This window comes from Thalassophryne amazonica, chromosome 3 (assembly GCF_902500255.1).
Source record: "Thalassophryne amazonica chromosome 3, fThaAma1.1, whole genome shotgun sequence".
Lineage (NCBI taxonomy): Eukaryota > Metazoa > Chordata > Actinopteri > Batrachoidiformes > Batrachoididae > Thalassophryne > Thalassophryne amazonica.
In genome coordinates this window covers 31743661-31763570 of record NC_047105.1, presented here as the reverse complement: position 1 = coordinate 31763570, position 19910 = coordinate 31743661, and the positions used below count along the sequence as shown (strand labels likewise).

Genomic DNA, 19910 nt, shown 5'->3' with positions numbered 1-19910 from the left:
CACTCTCAAACAATGGCCGCTCTGAAGGACTGTTAAGGGAATCCTTAAGCAAAAAGGCTACTGATGTCGGTGGATCAAATCATTTCCTAACGATTCTCGAAAAGAAAAGTACCTATCTCTTGTGCCCCACCTCACAGTTTGAAAACCACTGGGTTAGACCATTCTAACAGTTACAAGATTTTAACCTTGAAATCTAATCTTGACCCTAGTGTATTGAAAAACTATTGGCCGATATCAAATCTATTATTTTGCTCTAAAATGCTGGAAAAGGTGGTTTCACGGTAGCTTGTGGACCACCTTAATGAGAATAATCTTTTTGAGCCACTGAAGTCTGCTTTTAGAAAATATCATTCCACAGCTCTGACTAAAGTGGCGAATGATCTTCTGCTTGCAATGGATTCGGACACCTCTACAGTTTTGGTGCTGTTCGATCTTAGTGCTGCGTTTGATACCGTGGATCATCATATTCTACTCGATAGGCTGGAGAATCATTTTGGGATTACTGGGAGTGCCCTTGCATGGTTGGGTTCCACAAGGGTCTGTCTTAGGCCCCCTGCTTTTCTCCCTTTATATAGCTCCCCACTTGGGCACATATTGCAGCATTTTGGGATTACTTTTCATTGCTATGCTGATGATACTCAGTTATACATGCCAATAACTGCTGGTAATCTCATCCACATAAAATCCTTAGAAGACTGCCTTGCATCAGTGAGAAACTGGATGTCCAGTAACTTCCTACTTTTAAACTCTGATAAGACTGAAATGATAGTTCTTGGACCAGTGAGACATCAGCATCAATTTGACCAGTTAACGCTTAGCCTAGGCTCATGTGACATACATCACACTGACAAAGTGAGGAACCTTGGGGTAATTTTTGATCCTATGTTGTCATTTGACCTCCATATTATAGGACTGCTTTCTTCCACCTGCGAAATATAGCGAAGATTCATCCCATCCTGTCTATGGCTGATGCTGAGACCATGCGTTTGTCTCTTCTAGATTGGACTACTGCAATGTTCTATTTTATGGTTTACCGCAGTCCAGCATTAGGGCTCTCCAATTGGTTCAAAATGCTGCTGCCAGACTTTTGACAGGAAGCAGAAAGTTTGACCACATTACACCCATTTTGGCATCTCTTCACTGGCTTCCTGTCACTGTGAAATCAGAGTTTAAGGTCCTGCTACTAACTTATAAAATTGTTCACGGACTGGCACCTCCCTACTTAGCTGACCTAATTAAACTCTACGTACCGGCCTGGGCTCTGCTTTTTCAGAGGGCAGGACTACTTTGTGTCCCTAGGGTGAATACAAAGTCTGTTGGTCATAGAGCTCCCCCTGCATCAATAAAACAGTCAGATTCTGTAGAGACTTTCAAGTCCAGACTTAAGACGCACTTTTTTTCCCTTTCGTGTGGCTAGCGTACTGGCATAGTATGTTAAGATGCTTTTTACTCTTCTAAATTCATTTTATTTGGAAACAGAGCAGGCCGAGGCCTCAATTTTATCTAAATTCTGGGTCTTTTAGTAAAGCTTAGCGCTAGTGGCCGGCGAACACCTTAGTATTTCTTCTGTTTTTCTTGTTGCTTAATGCTGACAAATTATACTGTATTTGTTGTCTTTCTGTTGCCTGATTCTGTTTTTTTCTCTCTGCTTGAGGTGCAGCTCCATCCAGAGATGGGTGTGGTGTCTGTTTCTGAAACCCTCCTGTCCTGTGCACCGGCAGTCTTTCCTGTATATTCATTTTGTGAATTGTTCTGTTATTTATGTCTGTAGCATGGCCCAAGCAGAGGGTCACCCCTTTGAGTCTGGTCTACTTGAGGTTTCTTCTTCAGAGGAAGTTTTTTCTTACCACTGTCACATGTGTTCTTGCTCTGGGGGTTGGTAAGGTTAGACCTTACTTGTGTGAAGCACCTTGAGGTAGCTTTGTTGTGATTTGGCGCTATATAAATGAAAATAAATTGAAAAATCTTCAGTTTGTCTTCGTAGTTTCTGACAAAACTACTAATTCTTTGCCAGAAATGTTAACTGTTTACCCAATTAAGGTTAATTTCTGAATTTAATTAATGCATTTAACACACACATCGTACATATAATGGTCTTTTTTTCTGTGCTAGATTGCAGCGCCATCTGTTGATGAGGCTTGGAATGCCCCATAACCAGAACAAATCTGGGTATTTTATTTTTGCAGAATTGATCAGTTCTGTTTTTAATACTAATTTAATTTTCCATGGCATAAGTGGTACTGTGCATGAAAGTGGAATTGACCCTGAACCCCAATATGATGTATTTGTTCCTGTCTCAGGTTCCACTGGGCTCAGGTCTGCCTCTGGGGTCATGGCTTGTGCTGTCTGCCCCGCCTCTCCCTGCGTGGATCTCTACCTGCTAGAGTCACTGTGGGCCGAGCCTACAGCACCCAGCATCCACCACCTGCTAATCCTGCCCCTCCTGAGGAAAAAGGCAAAGCCGAGGCGGTGAAGGAGCGCGTCCTGGGTGTCTTACAGGTACACAAAAACCTCTGATTTTAATCAGTGTCGTAAGAACAGACTGGCAGCACCGCTGAAAATGGTTTGGTTTGAAGGAGGAATGAGTTTGACAGGATCAGAGTTTTTTGTTTTTTGGTTGGTTTTTTTTGGTGGGTGTGTTGGAAGCAGTTAAACTAAAGGTCTTTGTACAGTATAAGTATCCATAAATACTGCAAAATAAATGTAACGAAATGAATGAAAAAAGTCATACTTTAATCACACCTACAGTGCCCTTGGGCTTTTACACATTTTAATTTGTTTATTCTATTAAAGAAATAATAATAATTCAGGCTTCTCTGTTTCTGGCTTCCCATTTTCTTTTCTTTTTTTTACGTCTGCCAAGGGCGTAATAAATTGATTGGCATTTATTTATTTGTCTATCTGTCTGTCTGTTAGCAGGATTACGTCAAAACTACTGCACAGATTTTGACAAAATTTTCCACCACAGATAGATATTAGGCCATGGAAGGCTCCATTAAATTTTGGAGGTGATCTGGATCCATATTCTGGATCAAGATTCACTTTATATAGGCTTTGAAGGATTACATCAAAACTACTTCACGGATTCTCCAAATTTGCACCACAGATAGATATTAGGCCATGGAAGGCTCCATTAAATTTTGGAGGTGATCCAGATCCAGATCTGAATTCTAGATCAAGATTTCACTTTATATTGGCTTTGAAGGATTACGTTAAAACTACTTCACAGTTTCTCACCAAATTTGCACTTCCAAGTCACTGAATATGTCTTGGACATTTTATACATCATTCTTTAAGAAATACAAACAGTGTGATGCTGTATAATAAATCTGTGTGGAGGAGGCGAGGAGGCAGTTCTCAAAAACTAGTGAGGAAATGTACATGCATACGAGGGTTGTCCATAAAGTATAGGTCCTTTATATTTTTTTCAAAAACTATATGGATTTCATTCATATGTTTTTACGTCAGACATGCTTGAACCCTCGTGCGCATGCGTGAGTTTTTCCACGCCTGTCGGTGACGTCATTCGCCTGTGAGCACTCCTTGTGGGAGGAGTCGTCCAGCCCCTCGTCGGAATTCCTTTGTCTGAGAAGTTGCTGAGAGACTGGCGCTTTGTTTGATCAAACTTTTTTCTAAACCTGTGAGGCACATCGAAGTGGACACGGTTCGAAAAATTAAGCTGGTTTTCAGTGAAAATTTTAATGGCTGATGAGAGATTTTGAGGTGATACTGTCGCTTTAAGGACTTCCCACGGAGCGAGACGTCGTGCAGCGCTCCCAGGCGCCGTCATCAGCCTGTTCAAGCTGAAAACCTCCACATTTCAGGCTCTATTGATCCAGGACGTCGTGAGAGAACAGAGAAGTTTCAGAAGAAGTCGGTTTCAGCATTTTATCCGGATATTCCACTGTTAAAGGAGATTTTTTAATGAAAGACGTGCGGACGGGTCTTCTCTCGCCAGACGTCTTCTATCGTCGAGCCTGCCCACACGTCACCTTGTGTATAATTGACGTTCCACCATATTGTTATTGTCTGTACTTCGTGCGGCAGCACAGGAAAAACACCTCCGTGTTGATAACCATTTGTAAAATCCAGGCGGCTTTTGATGGCTTTCAGTGGAGTGAGTATATGAGAAATTGTTTAACAGCTGGACATGTTCCAGCTTGTCCTTAAGGCTTCCAACAGAGGTGTTTTTCCTGTGGCGGAGCATCGCAGCGGCTGTGAGCCGACGCTGCAATCCGTCCGCATGTCTTTCATTAAAAAAATCTCCTTTAACAGTGGAATATCCGGATAAAATGCTGAAACCGACTTCTTCTGAAACTTCTCTGTTCTCTCACGACGTCCTGGATCAATAGAGCCTGAAATGTGGAGGTTTCAGCTTGAAACAGGCTGACGATGGCACCTGAGAGCGCTGCGCGACGTCTCGCACCGTGGGAAGTCCTTAAAGCGACAGTATCACCTCAAAATCTCTCATCAGCCGTTAAAATCTTCACTGAAAACCAGCTTAATTTTTCGAACCGTGTCCACTTCGATGTGCCTCACAGGTTTAGAAAAAATTTTGATCAAACAAAGCGCCAGTCTCTCAGCAACTTCTCAGACAAAGGAATTCCGACGAGGGGCTGGACGACTCCTCCCACAAGGAGTGCTCACAGGCGAATGACGTCACCGACAGGCGTGGAAAAACTCACGCATGCGCACGAGGGTTCAAGCATGTCTGACGTAAAAACATATGAATGAAATCCTTATAGTTTTTGAAAAAAATAAAAAGGACCTATACTTTATGGACAGCCCTCGTACATCCCCTGACCTGTCTCAAGAAAACTGGCTGTCAAACTGGTGATTTATGTCTGTTATACCAAAGGGTACCATTACTTATGCAAACCATCATCTTGGGCTTTTTATTTCATTTATATTGTGTTGTCTAGATTTGCTTTCAGTTTGAGTTTTTAAGGAAGGTAATTTTAGACATTTTAATATAGAGAAGCCTGAATTGTTTTTTGTGTTTGAAATGACATAAATGAAAATGTGTAAAAGCTGAAGGGAGTGAATACTTTTGGAGGGCATTGCATGGGTTTGATGCCACCAACTCTTAAAAAAATGCTTGACTATGTAGTGACATCCACAAACATGAACTTTGACAAACATTTTATTTTAATTGTCTGTTAACCCCTATTAGAGTCAAATGCAAATAAATATTAAACCTTGTGTGTGTGCATGTGTGTGCACATGCCATATCTTGACAAACTCTACATGTGTCAAGTGTGAAAATTACACAAGGTCGCCTCCCTGAGACCACAAAGACGGTTGAGTTGGGTGCGTTTCAGTCTTGATTGTGGCCACCAGGTGGCAGAGGCTGTAAAACCTGCTTTATATGAGACCCATGGCACACTGTAGAATTCTCTTCTTCCATTATTAATTCTGTTTTTTTTTTCCACTGACTGTATACAAAATATCCAGAAGTCATTAAGTATTGCAGAGGTTCAATCAAAAAAGAACAGAATGTTATTGATCACAGGGTGTTTACATATTTGAAAGAGGGTCATGTGACCTCACAGTCAGCCACAGCATTTTAGGAATCCATAAATAAAGTAATGATTATTAGTTATTGTTTATGAATCAAAACACTGTCCTCCGACTTCATTCACTTGAGTGTTTTTCTGTTTGAACACCAGATGGTGGCAAAAATCTTCACCAGAAAATTTAAGAACAGTTTGTCGTATTTAAGACTTGTTTACCAGCAACATCCAACTTCTTCATTTTGATATTGATGCTGGAACAGTGTTTTAGAAAAACACGACAATTGCACAACACCAGCTTTCATGAAAAATTATTTCAAGATTTTTAATATTCCTGTTAAGATAAATAAATAAAAATCCTGTGCCCTCATTTATCACCAGTTCATACACACAGATTTGTGTGCAAACTGTGCATATCAACAATTCTACGCAAAGTGTGGAATTTATGAACTTGTACTTTGAAATGTGTGTAAATATACACACAGCACAGTGGTAGAACAGGGAAACCGCAACTAGAAAGCATTGCTACTGTCACAACATGCAGTAGGAGAAACCTGGGCACAGTGAATCACGAGGCACAGTGAATCAGTAGCTATATCTGCAAAACTACATATACGGTGAGGAAAATAAGTATTTGAATACCCTGCAGTTTTGCAAGTTCTCCCACTTAGAAATCATGGAGGGGTCTGAAATTTTCATCTTAGGTGCGTGTCCACTGTGAGAGACATAATCCAAAAAAAAAAATCCGGAAATCACAATGTATGATATATTTTTTTATAATTTATTTGCATGTTACTGCTGCAAATAAGTATTTCAACACCTGGCAGTCAGCAGAAATTCTGGCCCTGAAGGACCGGTTAGTCCGCCTCTAAAAAGTCCACCTCCACTCCACTTATTATTCCAAATTAGAAGCACCTATTTGAGGTCGTTGGCTGCATAAAGACACCTGTCTACCCCACACAATCAGTAAGACTCCAACTACTAACATGGCTAAGACCAAAGAGCTGTCCAAAGACACCAGAGACAAAATTGTAGACCTCCACAAGGCTGGAAAGGGCTACGGGGCAACTGCCAAGCAGCTTGGTGAAAAAAGATCAACTGTTGGAGCAATTATTAGAAAATGGAAGAAGCTAAACATGACCGTCAGTCTCCCTAGGACTGGGGCTCCATGCAAGATCCCACCTCGTGGCGTATCAGTGATTCTAAGAAAGGTGAGGAATCAGGCCAGAACTGCACAGGGGGAGCTGGTCAGTGACCTGAAGAGAGCTAGCACCACTGTTTCCAAGGTTACTGTGGGTAATACACTAAGACGTCATGGGTTAAAATCATGCATGGCATGGAAGGTTCCCCTGCTTAAATCAGCACACGTCCAGGCCCATCTTAAGTTTGCCCATGACCATCTGGATGATCCAGAGGAGTCATGGGTGAAAATGATGTGGTCAGATGAGACCAAAATAGAACTTTTTGGTCTTAATTCCACTCGCCGTGTTTGGAGGGAGAAGAATGCTGAGTACCATCCCCAAAACACTGTCCCTACTGTGAAGCATGGGGGTGTAACCATCATGCTTTGGGGGTGTTTTTCTGCACATGGGACAGGATGACTGCACTGTATTAAGGAGAGGATGACCGGGGCCATGTATTGTGAGATTTTGGGGAACAACCTCCTTCCCTCAGTTAAGGGGCTTTCACAGTGGCTTATTTGTAGAGCTGCTCATTACAGCGTATCATCTACGCTGTAATGAGCAGCTCTCCGCCCACTTCACGTGGAGGTTTTTCTCAATACGTAGCAGTATGTTGAGGGCTACGCGTGTAGGATGGAAGAAATTAAACCTGTTTAATTTTCTTCGGTGTACAGCACAGCATGGAGCCTTCACGCGACTACACGCAGCGCCGTGCTACTGTCCGCTATTGTGAGCCTGCCCACGCTTCAACACAGTACTGTGCGCCATTTCACATCTCCCTGTTGTTCTTCTGGAGCTATAAATACTGCAAGATCGTTGCTTCACTTTATCATACTGGACTCATATATGAGGACTGTTTCACTGTGTCGCATCGTTTCATAAAACCGCTCTCTCTCTCTCTCTCTCTCTCTCTCTCTCTCTCTCTCTCTCTCTCTCTCTCCTCTATCAGACTCCTTAAAATAAAATTAAATAAAAGCGCTCTCTCACACGTGCGCTCTCTCTCTCTCTCTCTCTCTCCTCTCTCTCTCTCTCTCTCTCTCTCTCTCTGTGTCTAATCAGAGCTGTGACTCTTTAAAATAAACGTGCACTCGCTGCATGTCGGTGCGCTCATCAAACGCCCTGATCGATCAGTCTGATCAAAGCTGAAAAGAGCTGTGACTCTAAAATAAACTCGCACTCGTTGCATAAAAAATAAATAAATGAATAAATAAATAATAATGTTAAATGACTCTGTTTTTGAGCCGCACCACACCATGCAGTAGAGAACAGAGCGCACTTCCACAGAGGCAGAAAATAGCACTGAAACTGGTGCAGCATGGCACATGCGACTGGGTGCACACAGTAAAACGCGAACACACGCAGCTGCAAGTATGAACGAACACTGTTAAAGGCTGAGTACGCACGTATTTCAGGCGTATTTAAATGAAACACAACGCTGCAATGAGCAGCTCTACGAATACGCCACTGTATAAGCCCCTTTAGAGCATTGAAGATGGGTCGTGGATGGGTCTTCCAACATGACAGTGACCCAAAGCACACAGCCAGGATAACCAAGGTTCTGGAGTGGCCTAGCCAGTCTCCAGACCTAAACCGAATAAAAAATCTTTAGAGGGAGCTCAAACTCTGTGTTTCTCAGAGACAGCCCAGTAACCTGGCTGATCTAGAGAAGATCTGTGTTGAGGAATGGGCTAAAATCCCTGCTGCAGTGTGTGCAAACCTGGTGAAAAACTACAGGAAACGTTTGACCTCTGAAATTGCAAACAAAAGCCTACTGTACCAAATATTAACATTGATTTTCACAGGTGTTCAAATACTTATTTGCAGCAGTAACATACAAATAAATTATTTTAAAAAAATCATACATTGTGATTTCCGTTTTTTTTTTTTTTTTTTTTTTTATAATTGTCTCTCACAGTGGACATGCACCTAAGATGAAAATTTCAGATCCCTCCATGATTTCTAAGTGGGAGAACTTGCAAAATCGCAGGGTGTTCAAATGCTTATTTTCCTCACTGTGTATTTGCAGCAGTTATGTCATATTTTAAATAACCAGAAAGCGGTTCCACAAACAAAACGGTTTTATTTCCCCTCCAGTGCAATAATTAGTGTACAACATAAATATTTGGTTTGTCTGGCGGAGTGAAGGACGGCGCGCTCTCCAGCGCCCAAAAGGATCGAAGCCTCGGCGCTTCTGGACTCAGATTCACCGCCAAACACCCCCCAGGTGGACACGACAAACTGACTCTGTGAAGGATGGAAAAAGGTGAGGTAAGTCAACAGAGCTACAGCAAATATCCTTCAGAGGCACACACTATCAGCAACACATTCACGTCTGAATTTAAGCTTTATGTAAATGAGCAGCTTCTCACAACAGGTGGAGGATCATCAGTCCGTACGCCACGGCAGTGAGAAGCAAACCGCACAATTCTCATCAATGTTCAAATATACTGCGTAACAGAATGCCAAATTACTATTAACGATCATTCAGACAATAATCACCTCTGATGTGTGCTGACAGCATGTGTCCCTCACCCGTCCTCCTTCACAGGCACGATGTGTCAAACCCTGGCGCGGTCCTCAGCGTCTCACAAACGCACGTCACAAGGTCGAGTTCCCGGCAATTCTGCTTGAACCACTCATAGCTTAAATGCAGAACGCCATCTCATTATCTGCTTCAGCTGAAAGTCTTTAAGTTTGCACATGAGCATTATCCACAGGTGCTGCGAGTCAGTAGGCCTGCACGTGAACATCCTCCACAGGTGCAGCTAATAATGCTGATGAGGGTGAAGGACTCTTCTGCCAGCACCTTCTCCACAGACAAAAACCAGTTTGCATACCACCTGGAGAGCAAAGAAAAGAAAACAACACAAAAACATCCAGCCAAAACCCCCCAACACACAACAAATGTCTTTGTATTTATTTCTCACAACAGAGGAAAGGTGGCCCAAAAAATTACTAGTTAGAAGATTACCCTGTCCAACTGATGAGTATGTGTTATGTCTTCTCCAGACTATCAGCTGTTTGATAACATGACTCATGGGTGTCACATGCACCCGGGGCACAGTGAATCAGTCGAGAAAGTGATTTACTAAGCCCCAGTATCAAGTGGATGACAAATATCACTTGTTGAAACGTATACATTTATTTTTCCATGAATTATTTCTATAATTTGTGTATATAACAACTGTTTTAATGTTTTAACAGAAATTATGACAGTTGTATTTTTCTAAAGGAGTTTCTAAAGGACTTATATCACTATATAAGACACTCACACATTACATAGCTGGTTTGCTGGATTATAGTTTGTATATGCATCAGCATATATTTAATAATTTTGAAGAAATCTTTATAATCCTGTGTTTTTTCATTATATTCTAAGTTGATTCACTGTGCCCCATGAATTAGTGTCCGGGGCACAGTGAATCAAAAATTTTTTAATTGATTTTAAACACCTGTAAATTACACAAATATTTCTGGGACAACTGTAAAGATAAATAATTGTCTGCCTATTTCATTAATTGGAACGTTTTATACTGGTTCCTGTGATGAGCTTCTTAAAGCTTGTTTAGAATTATGAACAGGAGTGATTTTGATGTCTCAATTTTGAAATGTGACACCACGACTGAATGATCGGGACGAATGCTTGGGTTCAAAACTACTAGTGGACTCTTCATTGCTACCTAGTGTTGTCACTCGCTGTATTTCTTTTTTCAATCTCACTACTCACATGCAAGCCCCTCAGTCTCAGATCAGTGTCTGCCCGGCAGGCTAACAAAAACCCCAGCCAGGACAGAGATAATGTGTTAAAGATGCCAGTGGAAAAAACACGATCAAATATCCCTGAATTTGAATCACTGTGGTCATTTGAATGGATCCATAGCCCACACAAACAACTTTCTATGTTTTATTTTTATAGTGATTTAACCTCTGGGGTCATTATTATTGTTGTTTTTTTGTTTTTGTTGTTTTCTATGTTAAAGGCAGTCAGCTGACTGCACCGTGATTTTAAAAGTTCTACTGTTGTCCAAATCAGTGCTTCAGCACAAGTTGTCAGAATCTAACATCTACTCCACAGATTTTTACAAGTAAAAAATAAAATAAAAACAATTGGAATTAACTCAGAGGACTTCACCTCCACCACTGCGTGTGTACTACACTTCTTTTTTATTTTTAATGAAACCCTCTCACTGAGTGAGTATCACCGGGACTGAAAAAAATTTTTCGGGGAAGCTGCTGATTTTCCTCACTGTCTTGTTATGTTATTCTGGTGAGAAATAACCATGAACGTGCATGTGATTTAAGTAAGTGCGATTTATCAACCGCTGATCCTCACTGTTGTGCATACGAACGGATTGTACCTGTTTGATAAATAAGATCTTTAGAGCCAAGCAGTTTTTGGTTTTGGTTCCACAAACATGGGACTGTAACCTTTTGGGGAAATATATACAACCCCAATTCCAGTGAAGTTGGGACATTGTGTGAAATGAAAATAAAAACAGAATAAATGATTGGCAAATCCTCTTCAACCTATATTCATTTGAATACACCACAAGGACAAGATATTTAATTTTCAAACTGATAAACTTTATTGTTTTTGTGCAGATATTTGCTCATTTTGAAATGGATGCCTGCCACACGACGGGGGCAACAAAAGGCTGGGAAAGTTGATGAATGCTCAAAGAACACCTGTTTGGAACATTCCACAGGTGAACAGGTTAATTGGAAACAGGTGAGTGTCATGATTGGGTATAAAAGGAGCATCCCCAAAAGGCTCAGCCATTCAAAAAGATGAGGTGAGGATCACCACTTTGTGAACAACTGTGAAAAAATAGTCCAACAGTTTAAGAACAATGTTTCTCAAAATTCAATTGCAAATAATCTACAGTCCATAATATAATCAGAAGATTCAGAGAATCTGGAGAAATTTCTACACGTAAGCGGCAAAGGCCGAAAACCAACATTGAATGCCCGTGACCTTCAATCCCTCAGGCATTAAAAACCGACATAATTGTGTAAAGGATCTTACCACGTGGGCTCAGGAACACTTCAGAAAACCATTTTTAGTCAGCAAAGATCGTCGCTACATCTACAAGTGCAAGTTAAAACTCTACCATGCAAAGCGAAAGCCATACATCAACAACATCCAGAAACGCCACCGCCTTCTGTGGGCCCGAACTCATTTGAAATGGACAGACGCAAAGTGGAAAAGTGTGCTGTGGTCTGATGAGTCCACATTTCAAATTGTTTTTGGAAATCGTCCTGTGGACAAAAGAGGAAAAAGACCATCCAGATTGTTACCAGCGCAAAGTTCAAAAGCCAGCATCTGTGATGGTATGGGGGTGTGTTAGTGCCCATGGCATGGGCAACTTACACATCTGTGATGGCACCATCAATGCTGAAAGGTACATCCAGGTTTTAGAGCAACACATGCTGCCATCCAAGCAATGTTTTTTTCAGGGATGACCCTGCTTATTTCAGTAAGACAATGTCAAGCCACATTCTGCACGTGTTACAACAGCGTGGCTTCGTAGTAAAACAGTGCGGGTACTAGACTGGCCTGCCTGCAGTCCAGACCTGTCGCCCATTGAAATGTGTGGTGCATTATGAAGTGCAAAATACAACAACGGAGACCCCGGACTGTTGAACAACTGAAGTCGTACATCAAAGCTTCAGCAATTAGTGTCCTCAGTTCCAGGAAAGGTGATGTAAACATACCACTGTCCCAACTTTTTTGAAACGTGTTGCAGGCATCCATTTCAAAATGAGCAAATATATTTGCACAAAAACAATACAAGTTTGAACATTAAATATCTTGTCTTTGTGGTGTATTCAATTGAATATAGGCTGAAGAGGATTTGCAAATCATTATATTGTTTTATTTACATTTTACACAATGTCCCAACTTCACTGGAATTGGAGTTTTGTGTGTGTGTGTGTGTGTGTGTGTGTGTGTGTGCGTGCGCGCGCGCGTGTGTGTATAAACCACAAATGGGTAGTATTAAAAATGAAGAAGAAATGGTTAAATAATCATTACACCCATTTTAACAAGTTGATTATTTAAAAGAAGAAGTCATCTTGTTATTGTTTGTATCTCGGCAACTTCCTGATGGTGCAGCCGCAGCATCTCCAGAGTTACTCAGCAACCACCAAGTTTCCTCATAGTGGTTCCGTTTTGAATCATTCTACACACAGACAGCAGCTAAAACTCTGATTCTCATCTTTAAACAAAGATGATAATCAGAAAATGAAATCAAACCAAACTGAACTCTTCTTTTCCCTTCTGTGGCTTCTCCAGCACATAGGAGACTTGAGTCAGCAGTGGGGTCAAAGGTCAGCTAAGACGGCCACAGCCACAGTCAACTACTGGTGGGGACACTACGAGGAGTTTGTTGGACTCAATGAGGTCCGCGAGGCCCAGACAAAGGTCACAGAGGTCAGCTCACACCCTGCAAGCCACGTCATTTGTCAATTTATGTCAAATTAAATCCTGAAATGATCTGTCAGTGACTGAAAGACACTGAGAACTAACAGTGAGTCACCCTGTTATGTCCCTGGAGGACGGTCAGTGTTCTGATAATGTTGCCCTGATCCTCACAAAGGCAGTAAGGTGGGGGTGTCCGCCTGCGCCTCTCACGTGACGGCACTGAGGGTTGACAGCCGACATGAGATTTGACGCTGACCCAAAAGAAGTAAAAAAATAATAATAATAAATAAAAATCTGACTCTATATGGACAGTTAAGATATAGTCACACTGACTGATTAATAACATATTTAAATACTTTGTCCGTTGGCATTTATTGCATAATCTGATGGTCTCCGGTGGATTTGGGGCTCACATTTCCACTGGTAACATAAAGAACCTCATTCAGCAGAATGATTTCCACTGTTTCAAGATGTATATGCTTGGTGGGGGGAGCTGCATTTGAGCGGGGTTCACTGAGGTCTGAAAGCAAATGTGGCTAGAATCCAGCTCGCTCATAACATCATACTTCCTCACTACGTTTATGCGCTGACCGCATCCTCTCCACTGTGGCGGCGCGGGCAGCAAACAACCTTCTTTCTCTGTGGTGCTTTCTCCCCAAGAGAATCCTTCAGGTGCGTTCTGACGTCCGTTGCATCAGAAACTGTCTTCTCTCCCCTGGTGCTGAATTCGCACCCCATCCCAGAGCTTTGGCCAATCAGAAGCCAAGTCTGAATTATCGGACAGCCACCAGATATTAACGCATGAGTATTGTACAAGTAATGAACAATTCGAGGACAAAACGGTAAACAAATGTCCAGCAACCAGGAAAACTCTTTGCCTGATGTCCGCTCAGAGTTTTGAGCATGCACAAAACTTTCTGATGGACTCACCAGACAACGACTGACGAACTCAATTAACGAATGAGAAATGGACTTTTGCAGGACAAAATCAAACACAAACAGATATTAATCACAGACCTTTTTTTTGTTTTGTTTTTTCTCTAAATGAGAACAAGCACATGCGAGGAAAAAACTCTGTGCCCAGTGTCTTTTTATTTTTTCCCACAGAGGACTATTTTTGCTGATTTGACACTCAAAATCTATCACACTACAGGCATAAAAATAAAAAAATAACTCATCTGTGACAGAAGCTTGGACAAACCCTTAGTTCAGGCTGTGGGTGAGTATGTTTTATAACCATACATTATAAGCTAGTGCCCATTGGCTGTTTATTGTTGTAGAACTAAATCCCATGAGGAGCAAACCCCACCCATGCCACCTTGCAAAAATTCTGAAACTGTTTGGAATAAAATGTTGTTTCCGGCAGGAAAAAGAAATGCTACATGGACGCGAGCCCTAATGTAAAGTGGAATAAGATTGGTATAAGTTGTGTAAACACTGTAATCTAAATGTTGTCTTATTATATAATTGGCACTGGAGTATAGGTTGCACCTTTTTATGTATTATCAGCTCTTTAATTTGGGATTTGCATGTACTTATTGGCATTTATTATTTTATTATTTAGTTTAGTGCTTTGATTCATGTGAACACTGGCCATAAATAGTTACTAAAATTATTGTTATGAATAACAAATGTGTGTGATTTTTCTGTATATGCAGCCAGTCTTCTCTGCGTAAGCATGATCCTGTCAGATCTCAGAAGCTAAGCTGAGTCGGTCCTGGGTAGTACTTGGATGGGAGACCAATTTGAAAGACCAGGAGCAGTGCTCGTTTCTCCAGGTAACACTGGAGTTGCATCGGGAAGGGCGTCCGGCATAAAACCTATGCCAAATCCCGCATGGATCTGCACTGGAGCTGCTGTGGTGACCCCACTCAAACCGAGGCAGCCGAAAGCGAATAACAACACTTAAGTTTCAGGACCTCTGAAACAAGTATTAACCCCCCCCCCCCCCCCAAAAAAAAAAACATGAATTATACTCTGGAGACATATGGTAATGCCAGTGATTGCAACGACTGTCGTATGAGCTCACCAGGCCACGTTACTTGATTTTTCATTTAATTTTTTTCTCCTTACAAAGTATGTGGTTATTTGCTGTCTGACTGCTCCCGTTTGTTCGAGTTCATCACTGTAGATCCAGCATGGATCCACATTGGGATTTGGCACAGATTTTACACTGGATGCCCTTCCTGATGTAACTCCACTTTCACATGAAGTAACAGACACAACCCCTGGTCTTCCTAAGGGGTCCTGACCCAGGACCCACACTGCTAATCTTCTGAGACCTGACGGATCAGGCTCACAAAGAACAGACTGGCTGCACCTTTTACAAAGTGCAAACGTGAAAATGGATCAGCGCAGGTTGAATTCTACTGTAAGACTGGACACTGTAATATACAAACACCTTACATATAACTAAATTCTTTAAAACTCAGGGCAGCGTTGTTGATCCAGGTTCAGTCACTCCATCCAGGAATGTGTTTTATCCCGTATTAACGTGTTGATTTATTGTGTCGGAAGGAAAGATACACACGGAACCACTGGAGAGATCCAGGCTGGCTCGTCCCATGTTCTACTACTGTACAGACAGTGAACATGCACCCCAATGTGGGACTCTGATCCAGTCCTGACAGACAGACCCACAGTTGAGTCCTCCCAACTTGGAAGTGAAAAGAGGAGCTGTGCCAATGTCGCTACTGCACCTGATCCAAGAACAGGGCCCATCAGACTGGAGGCAGGCAGAGTCCCTGACCAGCAGGTGCTGCACTGATGCCCTTTGATCCCCCATAGGTCACATCGACTGCTCTATGTCCCCACCTAGAGTCCTGCATAGCACAGAGTCCATAGGCTGAGCTCACCCCGTGCACATGAATCAAAAGAACACAATCTTCAAGAAGGTGGTCATCCTGTTGAAGTCCAAGAGGTCCACCACCTTAGCATCTCGTCAAAAGTCCAACAATGAGAGGATAAAACCAGGGAGGGTCTGGTTTGAGAGCATGTGCTGGAACCCCTGTATGTATCCAAACCAAGCCTCTGTCTGTCTGCAGCCAGGTGAAACTGGGCATGTCCTTGGCCTTTTCCAGCTGCTGGGGTCCTCAGTACTGTGGCGCCTGCGTGCATGATGGGAGGGGGAATGAAACCACTGCATCAACTGGAAAGAACACCAGCCAGGAAGGTCGGCATAAGCATATTCAGGAAACATCGCCTGTGGAGTGTAAATCCTGCCCACCCACTCTCACAACGGGCAGCGGGAACGGGGAAGGTCTGGAAATGAAGGAAATGACTCTGAAGGTTTAAGCGGGATTCTGCATTCCAAGATGCAATCAAGTTTTTGTTCAACTGAACCTGAAAAAGAATAACGCAGCCGCCAGGTCCAAATAATGTGAAAATAATTATCAGCTGTCATCAGCTTGCAGTTGGTGCATTTTGAGGAAATGATTGTTTGTTCCAGGCCGAGGCGGCGTTCATGGTGGCCAGAGGCATGGTGAGGGAAGCTCACGGTAGCCTGGAGGTCCTACAGACCAGACTGAAGGAGGTCAGGGATCGGCTGGACAGAGTCTCCAGAGATGAGGTGCACTACCTGGAGCTGGCCACGCAGGAGCACAAACTGCTTCAGGTCAGCAAACCAAACACGCAAACATTTCCAGTGTTACCTGTACTCACACAAACCAACACACCCCGTTGACGAGGTAATAAAGAGGGCATCGATAAATAACAACAAACTCCTACAGCGTGAGGTCATTTGATCCTTCAGCACTTGTTTCTTTTCCATTTTCTAAAATCATGGCTGAAGCTCGTGTCATCACAGTTATGTCATCCAGATTGTTTGTTTCTCGGCTCCGCCCCTTTATGTGGACCCATATCAAACTTTAGTGGAAGTTGTTCTGGGCATGAGACACTTTTTCAGGAAAATGGTCCATTTTGCCATATTAAAAATGATGTAGATCCGCCTCTTTGTCAAGCTCCACCTTCAGGCCATGTGTGACCTTCTTAGCAGTTATTTATTCCATTCTGTGATGCCATCAGACACCAACTCCAACAAGTCCTCAGAAGGTTGGACATGCTAGTCTGTCCATGGGTTTTTGAGTCCGTTTTATTAAATGTGGGGACCTTCATAGTCAATTTTGAACAAATCGGTACCACTTAAGGGGACTAAACAACGCTTACAATCCAGCCTTAGTGTAGCATGACCTACACAAAAATGTAGTCAGGTGGAGGTCAAAATTTCAAAATGCTCCAATCATATCAAAAAGTATTCCACATTATTTGTCTAATCACACAGATTCCAATAAGGTATAGTTTGGACGATCTATGACAGAATGTTATGGAGTAGAAGATGGAAAAAAGTGTAACAATGGTCAATTTCAGTTTGTACAGGGGTCAAACAAAAAAAAATATCAAACAAGGTCGACGTCCATTGGATTCTATGACATATGTCACCTCATAACTTGACAACTAAACATGACAAGTGATGAAAACTATTCTTTATTAAAACCCTGTTAACCAATTTGCAACATATCTTACCAAATTTGGAGTAACTATTTTATTTTACACTCTGTACAAACTGATGTTGACCTTTTTCACCATTCTTGCTGTCTGTCCTCCATAACTCCAGAACATTCACTCATAAATAGTCCAAACTATACCTTTTTGGAATCTTTATGATCAGACAAATAATGTGGTAAAGTTTTCCATTATGATTGGAGCAATTTTAAATTTTGACCCCTGTGTAATTCTTCAGGGCTGCATGGTGACTTAGTGGTTAGCACTGTTGCCTCGGCCACGGTTTCCTCCCACATTTAAAGACACGCAGGTGAGGTGGATTGGTAACTTTAAATTGACCGTAGGTGTATGTGCGAGTGTGGATGTGTTTGTTTGTCTATATGTAGCCCTGCGACAGAGTGGCATCCTGTCCAGGGTGTGCCACGCCTCATGCTCTATGACTGCTAGAATAGACTTCAACCCCCCGTGACCCTTAATTGGACTAAGTGGTTGAAGGTGTGTGTGTGTGTGTGTGTGTGTGTGTGTGTGTGTGTGTGTGTGTGTGTGTGTGTGTGTGTGTGTGTGTGTGTGTGTGTGTGTGTGTGTGTGTGTGTGTGTGTAAAATTCTTCATTGACCTTTCGTTGGCTACCGCCATAGGATGACCACCATACATTTTTGTGTAGGTCATGACTGTTAAGTGTTGTTTTGTACTGAAAACCTGCTTGTCCCATGGAGTATCAATGAGGTTACCTGTCATAATAAACATTTAAAATTATATCGGTCAGTCATTTTCCAGCTGTTCATCTTACATCAGAACATGTGATGAAGCCACGCCTCTGTCGCCCTACAGGAAGACCGTCGTCTTCGTTCGGCCTACGAGAGCGCAGAGGGTTCCGAGAGGGAAAAGTTTTCCCTGTTGTCAGCGGCTGTAAGGGAGAGTCACGAGAAGGAGAGGACAAGAGCCGAACGCACAAAGAACTGGTCCATCATCGGCTCGGTGCTCGGAGCCCTGATCGGGGTCATGGGGTCCACGTACATCAACCGAGTCCGCCTGCAGGTGCACAGGAGTATTTATCATGTTTGTAAAATGCGTCATGCACCTGTTTAGTCAGTTTTTACTGACGTAGCTAATACATGTCACTTCTGACTGACACAGAGCAGAGGATTATGGGTAACAGAACTACATGTCATCTTTGCTGGCCAATGGCCTTCAACCACGCTAAAATAACAGAAAAAACTTTTACATCAAACCTTAAAATCGCAGATGAAATTCAAGACAAAGACATATGATACTACGCCAGCAGGCTTTCTCATGCTGTGTGCGCACTACTGCCCCTAGTGGTATTTATTTATTTTTCACTGTATGATCTCCAAAACTAGTTTGACACACACTCTGGAAGAAACCACCAATCAAACGACAGATGCTGCACAAGTTGTGTTTTGGGAGGTTCTGGATAAGGTTCTGGATCTTTTGGTTGGGGTGATGTGAGGTACTTTTTAAACAGACAACCACATTTGATTGTTGTATCGTCTGCAGGAGTTGAAGAATCTTCTGCTGGAGGCCCAGAAAGGTCCGGAGAGCCTGCAGGAGGCACTCAGAGTCCAGGCTGGAAACCATCGCTCCCAGCAGGAGGAGCTCCGTACGCTGATTGACAGCTTCAGGGCAGTTCTGAACAATGCCACCGGGCTTAAAGGCAGTGCTCTGCAGGTGGAGAGTGGGCCAAGTCCAGACCCTCAGCAGGTTCCTGTTTCTGCATTAAAAGAGCTCCGTGTGGGCGGGCAAAGGGCCGAGGCGCTGCTGGAGGCGCTGCCGCCGCGTCTGGGCATCCTGGAGCGAGGCATCGGCAAGCTGCAGGGTGAGCTGGTCGCAGTGAGGGAGCTGTTAGAGACCAAGAGAAAAGCCGGTCAGCCAGAGAGAGCGAGGATAGAAACGAGAGTGCCGGGGGACATGGACACAGTGCAAAGAGGTCTGGAGGAGACACAGAGGACGCTGGCAGAAAGAATCAAGAGAAACACTCTTTATAATGCTGCGCTTGCCTCCACCGCCACAATCGTCACTGTCTCTGCTCTGTATCTGCTGCTCCGAGGGCCGGCGTAGACCAGGTCCTCCTCCTCACAGGCATCACCTGGTCTCTACCTGATCCCAGAGCAGACCACCGATCAAGCCCCAAATCCTGCTCAGACGTAACTTTACCTTTTAATCATCAATAAAACCTGAGAACATGATGTGTTATTTAACAAAGAGTGGAAGAAAAGTTTTAGCTTCTCCAACACTTTGTGAATCCACTTTTTTGTCATTTTCAGGGGCTCAG

The 19910-nt window shown here is 42.8% G+C and overlaps 1 protein-coding gene across 2 annotated transcripts in view; it reads left to right on the top strand.

The window, feature by feature from the left end:
* ccdc51 (coiled-coil domain containing 51) overlaps window positions 1-19910 on the top strand; it is a 27579-nt gene extending 7669 nt beyond the window's left edge. The window contains exons 3-8 of one of the 2 annotated variants that reach the window (XM_034165997.1): window positions 2113-2169; window positions 2301-2499; window positions 12990-13127; window positions 16567-16731; window positions 18449-18655; window positions 19136-19910. In XM_034165997.1, coding sequence (XP_034021888.1) covers window positions 2113-2169; window positions 2301-2499; window positions 12990-13127; window positions 16567-16731; window positions 18449-18655; window positions 19136-19696 — 1327 coding nt within the window. In that variant the 3' untranslated portion in view covers window positions 19697-19910. The remainder of the gene's footprint in view (window positions 1-2112; window positions 2170-2300; window positions 2500-12989; window positions 13128-16566; window positions 16732-18448; window positions 18656-19135) is intronic. The other variant, XM_034165998.1, reaches the window with a different exon arrangement.